We start from the raw sequence: 17,379 nt of genomic DNA, 5'->3' as shown, positions 1-17,379 counted from the left end.
ATAAACTTTAAAAAAAGCATTAAAAAATGTGATGCATGTCATTAAGCATAGAAAATTTTATTCTATCAACTGGGAAAGAACTGGTAAAATAAACTGTAGATGGAAATTATAACACTCCACGTAATTATCAATAATTCTTACCTTTGGTATTAGATATACTTAGTTAGGACCTAATAAGTTCAGTTTAGTGCCACTTAAAAATATTTTCCTAGTAATTCTACTGTTTTAGTTTACAATATAATTTTCCTTTTGTCATTTCCTAATCCTTTCTATATATTTATTCTCAGTCTCCCCTTCTTCTTTCATATATAAACTCTGTGGTAAATGATACATTTTCAACTAGCCATTATTACCAAATTTTATTTTCAGTGAGGTCCTTTGTTTTTTTATATTGTCTCATAAACTATCATTAATTTGTGCTTTTTTCCCCTAAAACTAAGCCTCTAAAATGCCGTGACACTAAATAAAAGACCATAATTTGCTAATGGCCTCCTAGAACACAAAGGTCTGTTTCTTATGTTTCAAATACCAAGTCTTGATGTTCAAAACTGTTTAACAACTGCTTTCATTTCCAAAGCTTTATAGGAAAAGTTAATAATGGTACCGTTGAATAATAATTAAAAGAGAAGTAACATCTGGCTTATATATCTTGGTACTGCAGCTCTGGTTAGTATTTAAATTTATTTACTACTAATTCACTATTAGCAGTAAATGTCATTATGGCAATACATATATTAAGTATAATTTTACATTATAGGAAGTTGATACTATACTGCTGTAATTTGGCCAAAGATACATGGAAAAATACGTACTCTCTTTTTATAGGTGATAGTTAGCAGCCAGAGAATCACGGTAAGGGGTGTCCAGCTTATTCCCTAGGATTCAGAAGACGTATAATATCTCTCAGCCTCAGTGCTCACATCATAGCCCCCATGTCCTAATATGTTCTTAATGTAGTAATAAGACTTTTTGAACCATTTTCTGTATTCGAATAAGTCTAGTGAATATTTGACTCAATGGTTTTTTAGAGTAAAATTAAGTCTACATAGGATAAATACAATATTTCTTCCTTTGGGCTGTGGTTTTTTCAGGGTAGTATTATATTGATACTGGGTATCTCATGATGACTAGAAGCATTGATTAGTATATCTTTGAATGATAAACATAAAAATATGTTTTTAATATTAATAAAAGAAGCGTCCTCAATAAAATCTTTTGAAACATTTCAGGAAAGTTTATAAAATGCCTTTTGAGTGGCTACATTGGTAAATATTATTACTATTTACTTATTAAAATCGTAATCTAATTGCCAGAATTAATGATACTGTTATGGACTTCCATAACAACATAATTTAATATGCAACAGATTCTGGAGGAAGAAAAAATGTCTGTATATTCTAGGAGAGGTAAGATAATTGACTTTGGCTGTATTAACAGTTTTGTCTAATTTATTGTGAATGTTACTTGTTTAAGTCAAACACAGTATGAACTTTTATAATTTTCTTTCCTCAAAGATAACCTTCGGAGGCATACCCTTCTCTGGGAAGCCAAGTTCCAGCAGTAGAAAGAACTTCAAAGGCTGCATGGAAAGCATTAATTACAATGGTATCAACATAACTGATCTTGCAAAAAGGAAGAAACTAGAGCCCTCAAATGTGGTAAGATTGCTCACTCCAAAATACTGATATAGAGAAACGTCACAGTTTTGTTTTCTGTGGAGTATCGAACAGCGTCACACAGCATTTGTCATCATGCCGATGTGGGGCTCAACAGTGTAAAAGTAACTTGAGAGTTGCCTAAAAATGTGTAACGAGTGGATATATTCTGAGAATAGGTAATAGTTTTTGAGGTCGATTAGAGTGAAATAGATGGTAAGTTTCACTCAGATGGGGCACAGGATTTTGACACCATGTTTCTGGATTCCCTGCCTCAGAGGGACAGGCGAACCTCAGTTGTGCTTTGTCCTGGCAGGTCAGCAGCCCTTACACTGGCAGCATCATGTCTCCAGATGTCTGATCATATATGGCTTTCCAATTCTTGTTTATGATTTAATTCAATATTTTAGAAAGTGTTACATCCAGGAACTTGATTGTACTCACTTGTATGTTTCCAGAGATAACGCATCCAGATCAGTAAATAAATACACTTTTTGTGAAAGCCAGAACATACTAAATATCAGGCAGTTAAATAAGGATCGATTGCCACTGGGTAGTGAAGGCTGTGACATAGAGCCTGACAGGGATCTTCTTCCAGCTCCCTTTGGGAGTTGTTTCCAGATTTAACTGTTTAAAGGAGGAGAGCAAAAATCGAAGAATGCTCTAGCATACCCGCTTCTCCATGACACTGCTTAGCATCACTGAAAGATACCAGCTGAAAAATATAGTATGTGTCCCCTGTTGTTCTGCAAGAGCAGGAGTTAACTTCAATCTACAAGTATTATTTGGAAGAGTCTGGGGTTCCGGAGACCCACGCATTCAGGAAACCACTAACAGTAGATAACGTTACGAATGCTTGCCTCATGTCCCAGAAGAGCTCTGATGGTCAGTTGCCCTGCATTTGAGCCGAGGGGTTTTTTTTTTTACAAAATGACTGGACAAAAAGAAATCCTGTAATGAATAAACAGGAGTCCCAGGTCAGTTATAAAAAAAAATTATTAAGGTATAAAATAATTAATGTGAAATTTTTCTTTAATAATTATTTTTTCTTAAAAATAATAGTATATACTGACTAAAAAGTTGAAATTTGAAATGATCTCATCAAACATTAATATAGAGAAAAATAGTAATAGTTCCATTTATAGGCAGCAGGCACTGTGCTAGGAATGTTACTTTTATGGTAATCTGAGAATAGTACTACAGTATGAGTAAAGATGTTGTCATACACGTTTTGTAGATGAAAAAAAAATGTGAGATTTTACCTGGAAAAGTAACTTTCCAAAATGAATGTGAGTGGATTCACAGCGTGTGACCCCCGAGGTCATAGTCTCCTATATTGTGTTATTTCCTACCTAGAGCAGTATTAATATATATGCTTTTTTAAGCTTTGGATAAAATGGCACCAGGGTCCTTTTGTTTTCCCAGAAATCATTGCTTAAGATAAAAAGGTACAGAAGCCAAATCATCAGAATACTGTTTCTATTATCTGCACCTTTAGGAAGCAGTAAAGTGTTATTTCTGCCCAAACCTCCCATTGGGTCCTGAGATGCATTCATTAGGCACCCAAACTATAAAGGATTTTCCTATGGAGACTTATTCCCACGGCACCTTTAACTGCAAAATATATTGTAGTTACAAATGCTATTTTAACTTGAATAACAAAGATACTTAATAAAGATAGATATAAATTATCTATAATTATATTTGTTAAAATAGAATGAACCCACATGGAATAAGCTTCTAAACAAAAACGTGTACATATTAAAATTTTAGGCAGAATAGAGACAAGTGGGATATTTTGTAAGCAACTCTAAAGGAAATATTTATGAAGGAAATTTGCTTTCAAAGATGTCACGTGCTGGTATTTCAGTGAAATTGACTCAACACTCCTCCTGCACCCTGTCTTCACGCAAAAACACGTTTCCTCATATTGGTTCACAACCTCCTGGAGAGCTTCCTGGGTGTAATCTGAAAACAGCCTTTGGATGCCGAGGCAGGGAGAGACAAAAGAGGCAGACCACATCCCACTGGTATGTGGCCGGTTTCGTAGACAAGCAAGGGACTTGCTTCAAGACAAGCAAGGGAACTTCCAGGCTTGTCTTGGGCAGCCAGGAGATGAGTAGATCTCTGCCTTGCCTGCCAAGTCTGAAAAGTTTTATAGAGGTCTTAACTGGATTCACTTATGGAGACAGGAGGACCCAACTGACTTCACTCAAGTACCCAGTTCAGGTAGCCTCAACCCTGCATCTCTGTCTCAAGGCTCTGTCTTTGGAGCGGCCTCCGGGAGTTAAGGAGGCAAGTGGAGCAAATGTTCCAAGGATGGGGGAGGAGGTGGGGAGCCTCTAATTGTCCCAGTCCTGCTCCAGGGTCAGCTGGCAGTCACGTCTTCTGGTGACCTCCTCTGGTACCTCATTACACATTGGAGTCAGCATTTTTGCTCAGGACGGACCTTTAGTTTTGCAGGGAGACAATCTCCACAACCCAGGTATGTGGTCAGTTATAACATCTCCATTATTAGGCGAAGGCAGTTCTTTTCATCAGTAAAAGCAAGCATTTAAAAATGACCATCTGTGAAGCGAAGCTGCAGGTTTAATTTGAATATTAATTCAGAGGAACAGCCTGCGTTAGATGTGATGGCTAATGTGCTGAAATGGAAGAACCATCCATCTAAACATAGACACCGTGGTGTTGTGTTGTGAAATAAATAAATGATTGAAGGGCCCGATGAAAATGGCAACAAATTATATTCCTCAGGATATTATGGCGGGATAAAAGAAGTTGGAAGCAAATGTAGGTTTTCAGACCTTTAATAGGAAGGTACTTACACACTGAATGTAACGTTTAGTATAGTGTATCTGAACGGTAAGTCACATTTCTCTGTACAAAATAGAGGGAGTGGGAGGGGAAAGGAGCAGGCTTTAATGATCAAGTTTCTTTTCATTTTGTACGTTCATATTAGTATTTTCAGAAGCACTAATTCAGTATAATCTATGCACATTTAATATCACAATAACAATATAACAAAATAATCTGAAATAATCACGATTACGCTGATGCCGCACAGTTAATACTAATTCACATATATCAGGTATAAGGATAAGAGCCAAGAATCTTTGTCCCCTGATGTCAGTTAATAAATAGCAGCCGAATGGCCGTAGTTCCCCTGCCCCCGCTAACCTGTGAAGGGACGCTGGACAAAGGCCGTCCGGAAGCCGGCAGCCGCCTCTCCTCCCTGGCTCGTGCCTCATCGGTACCGGGGGAGGGGCGCGGCAGCCCCCTGCCTTGTTCACAGAGTCCAGCCGTCTGCACTCACACCCGCCCCGCAGGGACGCCTCCCGCCCCGTCGGCTGTCGTCCGCCAGTTCCACGGAAGACGGCCCTTCTTAGATCCCTCATCTCGACGCCGGCCGCCCTTAGGCACACCCTGCAGGTGGAGTGATGCCCGGGGGTCCGGTTGCCGAATCCCCACCGCGCTGGCTGCCGCGTCGGAGCGCTCGCGTGGGCCCAGGCTCGGCTTCGGCCTCTGTGCACCTGTCGCTCTGTCTGCCGTGGGACGCGGACTGCTCCTTTGAAGCCGGCGCGCCTCTCAAAGCGCGTCCTTGTGTCTTACAGGGGAATTTGAGTTTCTCGTGTGTGGAGCCCTACACGGTGCCTGTGTTTTTCAACGCTACCAGTTACCTGGAGGTGCCGGGACGGCTTGACCAGGACCTGTTTTCCGTCAGTTTCCAGTTCAGGACCTGGAACCCAAACGGCCTCCTGCTTTTCAGTCACTTTGCGGATAATTTGGGCAACGTGGAGATCGACCTGACCGAAAGCAGAGTGGGTGTTCGCATCAACGTCACGCAGACCAAGATGAGCCAGATAGACATCTCCTCAGGTGAGTGAGCCCCGCTCGCGGCCTGCTCCCGAGGCCGCCGTGATTTCCCCAGCCCGCGTCGCTTCTGTTGTCTCGTGTAGGTGTTGCGTGCCCGGGGTCCCGTGCGGATTCAGACTCGTGAGGGTCTCGCTTGGCTGCCCGGAGTGCCCGGGCACTTGCTGGGAAGGGGAGGCCTGGGCGAGGAGGCAAGTCGGTGGAGGCTGTGTCAGCACCAAAACCTTCTCTTGCTGATAAGCGCTAATTCACGTTCATCGGACGGTGGGTAGTGCTCTGAGTGTTTCACGTTTACAGACGAAGAATGTCTGTTTTACTAACAGAAGAGTACCTGGCAGTTTTTGACTTGGTGGACATTCAGATACCTTTTGCCCTTAGTAACAAGTGCATGTTAATTTCATTATGACTTTTAAAGTTATATTCAGCTGCTTGAAGCAGAGCCTCGAAGTCTTCTAGCTAAATTTATGTGGTATTTCGGGAAAACCGCAACAACAGCAAGAACGATAACAACGAAGGGTGGTTACAGGGAGGAATGACAAGATGTGTGCATCAACTGAGGAAAGACTGTCTTGGCTTAGGGTGATTTTGAAACATGACCTCACAATGGTATCCTAGACTGAGGCTGGGGTCATAATTGTTCTTAATTGAATAAACTTAGCAATCTTGGGATAATCTTTGACTAATATCGTACAAAGAAAGCTAGGATCACAGGGTGAGATGATATAAGCAGAGAAAAACTAGGGGGACTGATAAACAGTAAAAGTTCTCATCAAATTTCTCTAGATATTCCTTGCCGTAGCGTTATATTTTTATTTTGTTAGAACTCCTTAGAAATGGAAAACGGGAATAGCTAACGTTGATTGAGCGCTTTGTACAGATGTACCAAACACTCAAATGCTCAACTGTAAGACTGCCGACTCTGATTTCTAAATATTCTTGTTCACTTGCAATACCGTATGTATGCACCTGACATGGTTTCTAACACGTCCTACTATTTGTGTCCGTGTCGTTTCCCTGCAGGCTGTTAGGTCTTTAAGGGATGAGGTGATGCCTCTTCTTCTCTTCTAGCCTATAGAATAGCACCTGTTACATTAGAGGTCCTCTGGGAATGTTTGTGGAGTTAACACTGTGGCCATTTGAATTCGTGTTCACTAACAGAATATCTCCGGCTGAAGGGTATGCATCTTTCCATATGACAAGCTTTGTGTTTCTGTAGGGCGTGGCTGTATAGACTATTACTGAGAAGGATTCAAGGAAGGTATAGGGACCATTATGTCAGAGGTGTATCGAATTATTGAAATCAAAAGCTGTTGTGCAATGCCTGGAAGTTTACTTTTTCTGTGTTTGCTGTTAGTTTTGCTTTCCACTGGATGTTCAAATGGATTGATCAGCCATATTTTATCACTACTTCCCAGTATAGATTCGCCTGGGGAGATTTAGAGCAAATACAAAATAACTGGAGATTCCAGAATAACACATAAAACACATACGCATACAAATATCGACCATAGTTGAAAAACTCCCCGTTAGATTTTACTATGATTAATGATTCATTTCTAATGACTAAATACATAAAAATATAAGTATGAAGTCCTCCCTTCTAGCGTTCTCTGAACAAACCCAAATTCCTGCTGATTTTCCATGTAACATGAACCCTTATGATGGTAATGATAGGATCTTAAATGTACAGGTCAATAAAAATTTGCTAATTTAATTTGATCTTATTTAGAACTCTAAGATACTTTCATCTAATTTAAACTGTATTTTTACGAAAAAATAAAAGGAAGAAAGAAGAAAGGAATCCAATATGCAACAACTAATTTACCTTAATAGATTTGCTTAAATATGATAAAATTGGACTTTAGAATTTTTGCCAATTTAGCCAACAATCTGTGCAAATTAAGGGCAACTCATGGGAAATTTAAACATTTCTATAACCTTGCCCTTATATATCCCCATGAAAATACCTTACTGTTTCAAGTATTTATTTTTCCTATACACATAGTGGAAGTCAAGATCACATCAGTTATTACTGCTCAAGTTTCAGAAAGATTAGCAGGTAAATATAGATGCACATACATTTTTTAAAAGTTATGTCTATACTCATTTAAACTGTTTATTAAAAAATAAAAGAAAGAAAGAAGGAAGAGATTCAGTACATGACTACATTCATCCATCCTGCAAATACATATGGAGTTCACAGAAGGCAATTTTCATCTATATTTAAAGCATTTTACCCAACTCAATTAAATGTATGAGTAACTTAGTGCAAGTAGCAACACCGAGAAAATAGTTTAGAAAAATAAGTTAATCCCAGGGCACTAATGTTTGCTTTAACAAAGGGAAATAGTCTGTATTATATCTACCCTATTCTTATCAGCAGCATGAACACTGATGAATGTTAGTCCTTCTTTACTTTATTATTAAAATAGCTTGGTTGTAGGGGTGTCTGGGTGGCTAAGTCAGTTGAGCCTCTCTGGCTCTTAGTTTTGGCTCAGGGAAAGATTTTTCTCGTGGTTCGTAAAATCGGTCCCTGTGTCCTGCTCTGCGCAGATAGCATAGAGCTTACTTGGGATTCCCTGTCCCCTCTCCCCAACTTGCTCACACTCTCCCCTCCTCAAAATAAATTAAAAAAAAACTTAAAAATAGCTTGGTTGTGAAAATGTAGAAGATACAGACAATTTAGAAGAAGAAAGCAGTCACTGATAACATTACTGTGCGCGCGCACACACACACACACACACACACACACACACACACACCACTTCCAGCATAGTGCATTCAGAGGTCATTATAGAGACACTCAAGTACTGTCTGTTAATAGATACTTGTATCTTGGTTTTGTTTTTAGTTAGTAAGTTCTGTGGTCCAAGATGAAGGTAATTCAAATGGTTCACAAGCCTTTTCATTCTGTCTTGGACAGCATTGTTCTTTGGTGATGAATTCAAACTAACCCTATAAGTTAGAGAATTTTCAGTACTTTTTTTCACCCATTCCTTGTATTTTTTCCCTCTATGTTGTAATTAATTTCAGGTCTCATTAGTTTTGACAACGGATTCAACTTGTAAAATTCACTCAAACTCTGAGTTACCTTCACTTTGCACAGTGGGTTATCTTTCCGTGAAAATACTTTCCAAGTTGCAACATCAACTTTTATAAAACATTCCACTATATTTATTTCTATTTAGAACCCTAATTAGCGAGTGGTGAATCCAGATTTATGCATTTCCTTTAACTAGGAGTAAGTAGTAAAAGGGGGCAAGTGCTAAAAGTATCAGACGGGTAACGTGTGTTCACTTGAGCGTATCATTTGTTTTAACTTTCGTGTCAGAGCCGTGGGGAAGGTGGACCTAGAACTGTGTTTTTAAAATTATTTGGAGTTTTTAAAAATTGTTTTTCAAGCTTTTTTGAGGTAGGATTGACAAAGTTAAATTGTATGTATTTACACATTGTACAGGTTGTGCAGTGTGATTTTTTAAGGTGTGTGATAATATATGTATACATTGTGAAATAATTACCACAACCAAATTAACAAATCTGTCACCTCACACTTACTTGTGTGTGTGTGTGTGAACTCATGTGCATGGTGAGAACACTTAAGATGTATTCTTTTTTAAATTTTTTTTAGTGTTTATTTATTTTTGAGAGAAAGAGACAGAACGTGAGTGAGAGAGGGGCAAGGAGAGAAAGGGAGACCCAGAATCTGAAGCAAGCTCCGGGCTCTGAGCTGTCAGCATAGAGCCTGACGCAGGGCTCGAACTCACGAGTGGTGAGATCATGACCTGAGCTGAAGTCAGACACTTAACCGACTGAGCCACGCAGGTGCCTCAAGATCTATTCTTTTAGCAAATTTGAGGTATACATTATAGTATCATTAACTATAATCACCTGCTATATATTAGATTCCCTGGAACTTTTTCATCTCATAACTGAAAATCTGTATCTTTTGACCAACATCTTTCCGTTTTCCCTACCCTCCAGCTACTGGCAACCACTGCTCTACTGTCTAGTTCTATGACTTCTACTCCTTTAGATTCCTCATAAAAGTGAGATCATACAGTATTTGCCTTTCTGTACCTGTCTTATTTCACTTAGCATAACATCCTCCAGATTCAAATGATTTTGTTAAAAACACAGTAAGAAAACATTTTATATTGTACTCAATTCCTACTAAAACAGAGTTTCACGAAATAAAATGTACTTTGCTATTTTAGATGCACTTTTTTTTTAAGTTTATTTTGCAAGAGAGAGCACACGTATGCACATGCGCACGGGAGGGGCAGAGAGAGAGAGAGAATCTCAAGGAGGTTCTGGGAGCCTACAGTCTGTGAGATCATGAGGTGAGCTGAAATCAAGAGTTGGATGCTTAACCAGCTGAGCCACCCAGGTTCCCCTAGATGCACTCTTGTAAGTTTGATGTTTTTGTCCTTTTCTTTTTCATTAAAATTTTCATGACCCCCAAATTCTTTTATGATCTAAAAACAAGTGACCTACATTTTGGAAAACGTTGACCTGCAGATATGTCTTCTCATCTGAAGTTAGAATTTTTTGAAGTTCTAGCAGCTTGGAGGTATTTACTCTGTCATTACATTTTGGAATACTAAATGTATCTTCCAGGAACAATATTGCAATATTATAGTGGTAGTAAAAAAGTATTCATGTGTATTACTGTCTGATGTATAGTCAAACACACACACACACACACACACACACACACACAAACTACCTACTATTTGAGATAAGGTTTTTACTGCAAAATTCCTTAGTTTTATGCCATTAAATTATGCACAGATGTTTACAATAATACTCTAAAGCTGTGGTCTAACCATATTAATAAGGTCATAAAAAGTGTTCATCATTTATAAAGTGGAAGGGAAGTAATTTCTATTAATGACCTTTCTTACCTACTGAAAAAAGAAATCAGTTTCTATCCATGTAAACAAAGCCTTTTAGAAAAGATATTCAGAAATGCACTGCTTCTAAATCAGCTGTTTTCTACCTGAAGTATTAGAACCTCCTTGTTTTGTTTATATAGATATTGTTTCAATTTTAGAATGACTGTTCAGCATCTGTACTGCTTCAGAAACCTGTATTCAGCAAAGATCACCTTTGTTTGTATTTCTGTCTCCAAAGAAAATCTTTTTTTTAAATTTTTTTTAACGTTTATTTATTTTTGAGACAGAGAGAGACAGAGCATGAACAGGGGAGGGGCAGAGAGAGAGGGAGACACAGAATCTGAAACAGGCTCCAGGCTCTGAGCTGTCAGCACAGAGCCCTACGTGGAGCTCGAACCCACGGACCGTGAGATCATGACCTGAGCCGAAGTCGGACGCTTAACCGACCAAGCCACCCAGGCGCCCCCCAAAGAAAATCTTTTTGAGGCCTTCTTTTATTTTTGTTTTATTACAGTGTCCTTTGTAAACCTTTTGAGTTGCACCTTGGGTGTGTTAAGGGAAAGTGTCTTAGTCCAGTCAGGCTGCTGTAACAGAGCTCAGTAGATCGGGGGACTGGAACAACAGACATTTATTCCACAGAGTTCTGGAGGCCGGAAGCCCGCCCCCAGGGTGCTGGCATAGTTGAATTCTGGTGAAGGCCCTCTTCCAAGTTGCAGACATCTGCTTTCTCCCTGTGCCCTCACAGGTGGAAGGGGCTAGGGAGCTCTGTGGGGTCTCTTTCGTAAGAGCACTAACCCATTCGTGAGTGTTCCAACATTGTGACATAAGCACTTTCCAAAGGCTCCACCTGCTAATACCATCACATTGGGCATTAGAATTTCAACATATGAATTTGTAGTGGGGAGACACAAACATTTCAGGTCATAGCAGAAGGAGTAGACATTTTCTTGGCTTCTTGTGTAGCTGTGGAACTTGTTGGCAAATACTGACAGGTTTCCAGTTCATTGCTGGCAACTGTATTTCCCTGGGATTACTCCTGGCACTGTCTATCCTAAGCAATTAGAATATCTCTTCTTTTGATTTTATGAACATTTGAAAATGTAGTTAGTACATTAATTCTGGAAAGAATTCATACCAGTTTGCAGAATTCAGTGAGAACTTGCATCATGAGGTTTCTTTTCCTTCACATAAGAAAAAAAATAGTTTAGTTTACAATACCATTTTTTATGTTTTGTTTATTGAGAAATGATTTTCAGCTCTATGATTTAAAACTGAAGATATTATTTCAAAATTTCTTAAAATAAATTTTTATAACTCAAATAATTTTTAGGCTTACTTTACAGACTTCAAATGACTTTTTTTCCAATGCCTTATAGCAAACTGATTTGAGACGTATTTAATAGTATATATTACATTCCTTAAAGTTAAAACCATAATTATTAGGCATCTTAAAAATGTCACCCCTCCTTGACTGTTAAATTTGTATCATTGTAATTCTAACGGAATAATAACACAGACATATTTAACATAACATATATAAAATAATAAGCAAACAGACTATTTTTAAGTGAAGAAGTGATTTTAAAGACTGCATCTTAATATGGAATATTATGATGTCATTAGAAATAATGTTTCTCAAAATTTGATGCAATTGCAAAGTGTAATATAGGGAATAAAAATGTTTACAAAAATTATATAGAATATGGTATCTGTTATTATTATAAATGTGTATGGATAGCTAGAAAACAGTTCATAATGAAATAAAATCTGAATAGTACTAATAGTAATTATCTCTAATTAGTGGGTTATTGGCCCATTACTAACATCTTTTCTTTCATTGCTAACATTTTAATACATTTTTCATAATATCCAAATTTTCTTCAATAAATATCAATTGCTGTGGAAGCAAAGCCAAACAAGGCAAAAAGGTATATGCTAAATTAATTGAGGATAAAATAATAGTCCTAAAAAAGTATAATGGTTAAACAGCATTATGAATGGAAATTACACAGAGTAAGTTATATCAGTTCAAAAATTCTAGTTCTTCTCTTAATTAGAAGCATATTATATGGTCAGTTTTGAAAAAGTTTGTCTCTGAACAGTGATCTTCAGCTTAATTTCCTTAATGGCATTTATGTAACAAATGGAGCACTTTATATTTGGATGCAGACTTTTGGGCGTTGGGTCTATGAGATTTTATTGAAAATACACATAACTAATTTTGAGCAAATGCCACATTTGCCATGTAATTCTAAATCTTTTTTTTTTTTTTCTGGGATAGATAGATAAATGGATAAATTGATATATAAAAGCATTTCCCCTTAAAACTGTTGCCAGCTGTCAAGGAAAAACAGATTTTACTTTTCTATGTTAATGGTGAATCAATGGATGCAAATCTCTTTATTTCCAAATAATCTGCATAGACTTCTACAAAAAAATATAGCTAAATACTGATTTTTAGAGTTCCTTCCATTTTGTTGGTCCTCTAGATATCGGAGATGTTCAAGAAAAGCTCAGAAATCCATCACTTTAAGACGCTAAAGACAAAGCCTGGCTCTGGATTCTTCTAGAAAGTGGAGCCTAAGGAAGGATGATTTCTAGAGCACTGTGCTCTCCTTAGTTAGGAATCTCGATTTGTGCCTGGCCAGCCTCTCTCCTCTTGTTTAGTTAAAGACGAAAGTGAGTGGGACGTAGATCAGTAGATAAAGATGTATTAAATATAAATAACCTTGGACAAATCTACAACACCAGTTTGCTGATGTTTTTCTCCCAAATTCACAAATAGGCTTGTTGTGAGAGCCACATGGCACCAAGCAAAATGCATTTGAGTGAATATTATCTTGCTTCTGAGTAGCGTCACCTAGCTGACTTTTTATTATATTTCAATTCCCAACGTGGCTGTACTATCATCATGCAAGCTGAGTAGAAATCTACCTTTAATTATATTTCAGTGCATGCTGATGCATTTTCACATCAATAGAAGTATTATATTCCAACATGAAAGGAGAAAGAGGCTGGGGGGGACGTTTTGTGATATTAGGTATTGACTTATTCTTTAGGAAGCAAAGGGGACATTTTAATTTATAATCACACTCCAGGATGCCATACCTACTCTAGTTTCTACAATGTTTCTGGGCCTTTTAAAATATTCTGTGCCTTTTTCAGGGAAGATGAATAAAACATGATTGTGTGTATGTGTGTATAATAATTTTTAAAAATTGCAAGAAGAGGATAAAACTTAGTAAACTTAGGTGGATAAAATAGAGGTAAAAACTCCCAATAGGGACCAGGTCATGTTTTAAAAGCTTCAGTTTACTATATAAATAAATTTACCAAACAGGAAAAAAAAATCAGACATTACTTCTGTACACTATAAGAATAAAAATGAATTATGTAAGACCAGCAGAGAACACAGCTCAGGAACCCCAAACTTAATATGTGGATGTAGTTGAAGATGTTTGCAAAACAGGGGAGAGAGGGCACAGAAACAGATTAGCTTTTCTGAGAGGCCCTTTTTTCTTTGCCTTTCCTATACGTTTAAGGGCTGAAACTTCTTGATAGGTAAGTAGTTGGTGCATTTAAGCAATATGGATTTATATAGTAAAGAGATAATAAATCAGTTGATAATAAGCCAGGGTTCTCCAAAGAATCTCAGCCGATAGGATGCTTAAAGAGAACGGGATTTATTAGAAGGAATGGGGTCACTCAGTTATGGAGGCTGAGGGGTCCCAAGCTCTGGAGACCCAGGAGAGCCTATGGTATTGTTCCTCTGCCTGTCCAGAAGTCTGACAACAGAGAGAGTCTGTGGTATAAGATACAATCTGAAAGCTGGTTCAAGACTGGAGGCAGATATGGGGCGCCTGGGTGGCTCGGTTGGTTGAGCGTCCGACTTCGGCTCAGGTCATGATCTCACAGTCCGTGAGTTCGAGCCCCGTGTCAGGCTCTGTGCTGACAGCTCAGAGCCTGGAGCTTGTTTCAGATTCTGTGTCTCCCTCTCTCTCTGCCCCTCCCCTGTTCATGCTCTGCCTCTCTCTGTCTCAAAAATAAATAAACATTAAAAAAAAATAAAAAAAAAAAAGAAAAGATTGGAGGCAGATAGGCTCAAGACTGGAGAGCTGACATTCCAGTCCTCGTCTGAAGACCAGTGTCCAGGCCTGAAGACAGTCATTCAGGGAGAGGGAACTCTTCCTCATTCCACCTTTTTATCCTATTCAGGCCTTCTTTGGATTGGTTGATCCCCCCACCCCCCATATTGAGAGAATCTGCTTTACTCAGTGTCAGGATTCAAATGGTAATCTTATCCAGAAGCACCTTCACAGACATACCTAGAATAATGTTTACCCAAGCGTCTAGACACTCTGATACATAAAACTGAGATATTTAGATATGGACCATCACATCAAATTTAGATATTTTTCCATGAGTATGTCCTTTTGTTTTGAATAGTAACATAGAGTTGGCATGGAACAATCAAGAGATCAGTTACCTTCACAATCAGAAAGAACACAAAGCAAAACCACTGGATTAAGGCCTCCCCTCCAACCCTCCTCCCTTCCCTCCTTCATTAACCTCATGACGATGCTTACCTGGGGTTATTAACCAGAGAATGGAGACTATGAGATGGTACCATTGACTATTATCTACCTTTTCCCCTCTTACGACTTTTAAGCAATTTGAGCCATTCGATACGTGAACAATATAGGCTGTCGAGCTATCTGGTGCTTTGTTATAATTAGGTGTGGAAGTGAGCCTTTTTGAAAAAGGGATCCCACAGATTCTGGTCGAGCTGCTTGGGACTTCTTAAATTGACTTGGGAAGTGTCTGAAGAATTACTCTACTGGATACCTTCTGAGATGTTTACCACATATATTTCTCAGTCTCTTCCCTTTATTCAGAAAAGTTCAAGAGAATGTTGGGGCTGTCATACAATACTCCTCAGAAGGTACTTGCTTTTGATAATATCATATGATAATATAATTATGTGGACCAAGTTTTAATCATAACTCAATTTTATGATTTATTTTATTCTGGCACATTTCCCTTGAGGGCTGTATAACCGCCCCCCCCACCCCCCCACCCTCAGCACAGACCATCCTTCTGGTAACTGAATGCCTAGTTAGTTCTGAATCCTCTTTTTTTCCAGCCACTGCTTGCTTCCTCTTACTCTCTAGCATCTACTTTTGACAAGCACGTTTGGCTTAGATCTTTGCTATAGCACTTGTTAACATCTCCCGTTTTCTGAAAAATGCTGATGACCTGCCTAGTGTGCCCAGTCTTCTAGTCCTTCCAGTCTTTCTTCTAGCTCTTGTAGTCTTCCTGGGATCCTTTTAGAGACTGGATTCCTGTTGCTGAAGCTCTGTCCAGAGGCCGGGATCTTGCTACCCCTGGACATATCACCCTGCCGCCAGTTCCCTGCCTAGATGTTGGAGTACTGCTCACTCTGATTTCGTAGCATTCTTCCCCGCCCCTCATTCCAATTTTCTGCTCTATTATCTTTAAACCTGACATTGTCGACTTGAGTCTAGGCTGCAACCCCTATTGCCTGCAAGTATTTTCTGCCACTTTGGGCACAAATTTCAATCTCCCAACCTGAAATGCCCCTGGCAGTTCTCCGTGGATCTGCACGAGAACTCAGCTTCCCTCTGTCTTCTCAGTCATCAAATTTCTGTTGCTTTTTGGGATACAGATATAACATCCAGGTTATCTGAGGGAGGGGGAGAACTGCAAGCAGAGAAGTAATAAAGCACACCCAGTCCCCAAGCTCTTCACTCTGCCTGGGCATAGAGGGTCAGCTGACACCATTGCCAAGGTTCCATAATTACATCATTATGGGAAGCTACCTTGGTAGGAAAGGGATGCCCCTGGAGCATAGTAGCTGTTGTAAGTCTTGCACTGACTCAGATCTGCTGATGTAGCCCTCTGCTAGGGAGCTAAAGGTTGGAGGAAATGACACTCCAGGGCCATCCGGAGACTGTGATGATAACTAACAGCTGCTGAATACCTCAACCATGCCTGTCACTCTGCGAAATCCTTTACATTCATTGCCTTGCCTGTGGCTCCAGTGACCTTGCGAGTTACGTACTGTTTTGTAACCATCTTTCTCACTCATTTATATCAGTGGTAGAATCATTCTCTTAGGGACCTGAGGTCAAACCTTAAAAAAAATCAAAATTCTCCCTCCATCTGTGCCCGGCACATGTTATGATACAGCACACACTACCAGTTCTTTTGAAGTGTCTCATCTGTCCATCCATCATCTCCATATCCTAGTTCAAAAAATTTCATTGCTTGATGGGGCGCCTGGGCGGCTCAGTAGGTTAAGCGGCTGACTTTGGCTCAGGTCATGATCTCGTGGTGCGTGAGTTCGAGCCCCGCGTCGGGCTCTGTGCTGACAGCTCAGAACCTGGAGCCTGTTTTGGATTCTGTGTCTCCCTCTCTCTCTGACCCTCCCCCGTTCATGCTCTGTCTCTCCCTGTCTCAAAAATAAATAAACGTTAAAAAAAATTAAAAAAAAAAATTTATTGCTTGAAACCATAATCAAGGCCATCTATCTTCATAGCCAAAAAGAATGTTTCTTTTCAATCATACCCCTATTTATGTGGTATATACATAGTTAAAACCATGGACAATGGAGCCAGACTGCCCACTAGACTAACACTGACTGAGGTCTTCCTCTCTTCTGGTCATTGTTTCAACAAGGTTAATGCACATAAATATAGCAAGTCATTGAATTCATTAACTCCTCAGGATAAGTATCATCATTATCTGTATTGTATAGATGAAGAAACCGAGGCATAGGGATACAGTAATTCACCCAGGCTCTTCTAGCTAGTAAATAGTGAGTTCAAAAAGGAGTCCAGAAGATTTGAATCTAAAATCATCCTATGTTTATTCTTGGCTGCTTTACTTCATTGCCCCCTCACATTCATTGAACACGTCTTTCATTCGTACGTGATCAG

General features: G+C 39.1%; 1 protein-coding gene across 1 annotated transcript in view; it reads left to right on the top strand.

Moving 5' to 3' along the window:
- Window positions 1-17,379, top strand: part of CNTNAP2 (contactin associated protein 2) — a 1,972,370-nt gene that overhangs the window by 905,041 nt on the left and 1,049,950 nt on the right. The window contains exons 7-8 of the mRNA XM_058723957.1: window positions 1,515-1,658; window positions 5,267-5,531. Coding sequence (XP_058579940.1) covers window positions 1,515-1,658; window positions 5,267-5,531 — 409 coding nt within the window. The remainder of the gene's footprint in view (window positions 1-1,514; window positions 1,659-5,266; window positions 5,532-17,379) is intronic.

This window comes from Neofelis nebulosa, chromosome 4 (genome assembly GCF_028018385.1).
Source record: "Neofelis nebulosa isolate mNeoNeb1 chromosome 4, mNeoNeb1.pri, whole genome shotgun sequence".
NCBI lineage: Eukaryota > Metazoa > Chordata > Mammalia > Carnivora > Felidae > Neofelis > Neofelis nebulosa.
Note: the sequence above shows the minus strand (reverse complement) of the source record. Positions and strands in the feature narration are given on the sequence as shown.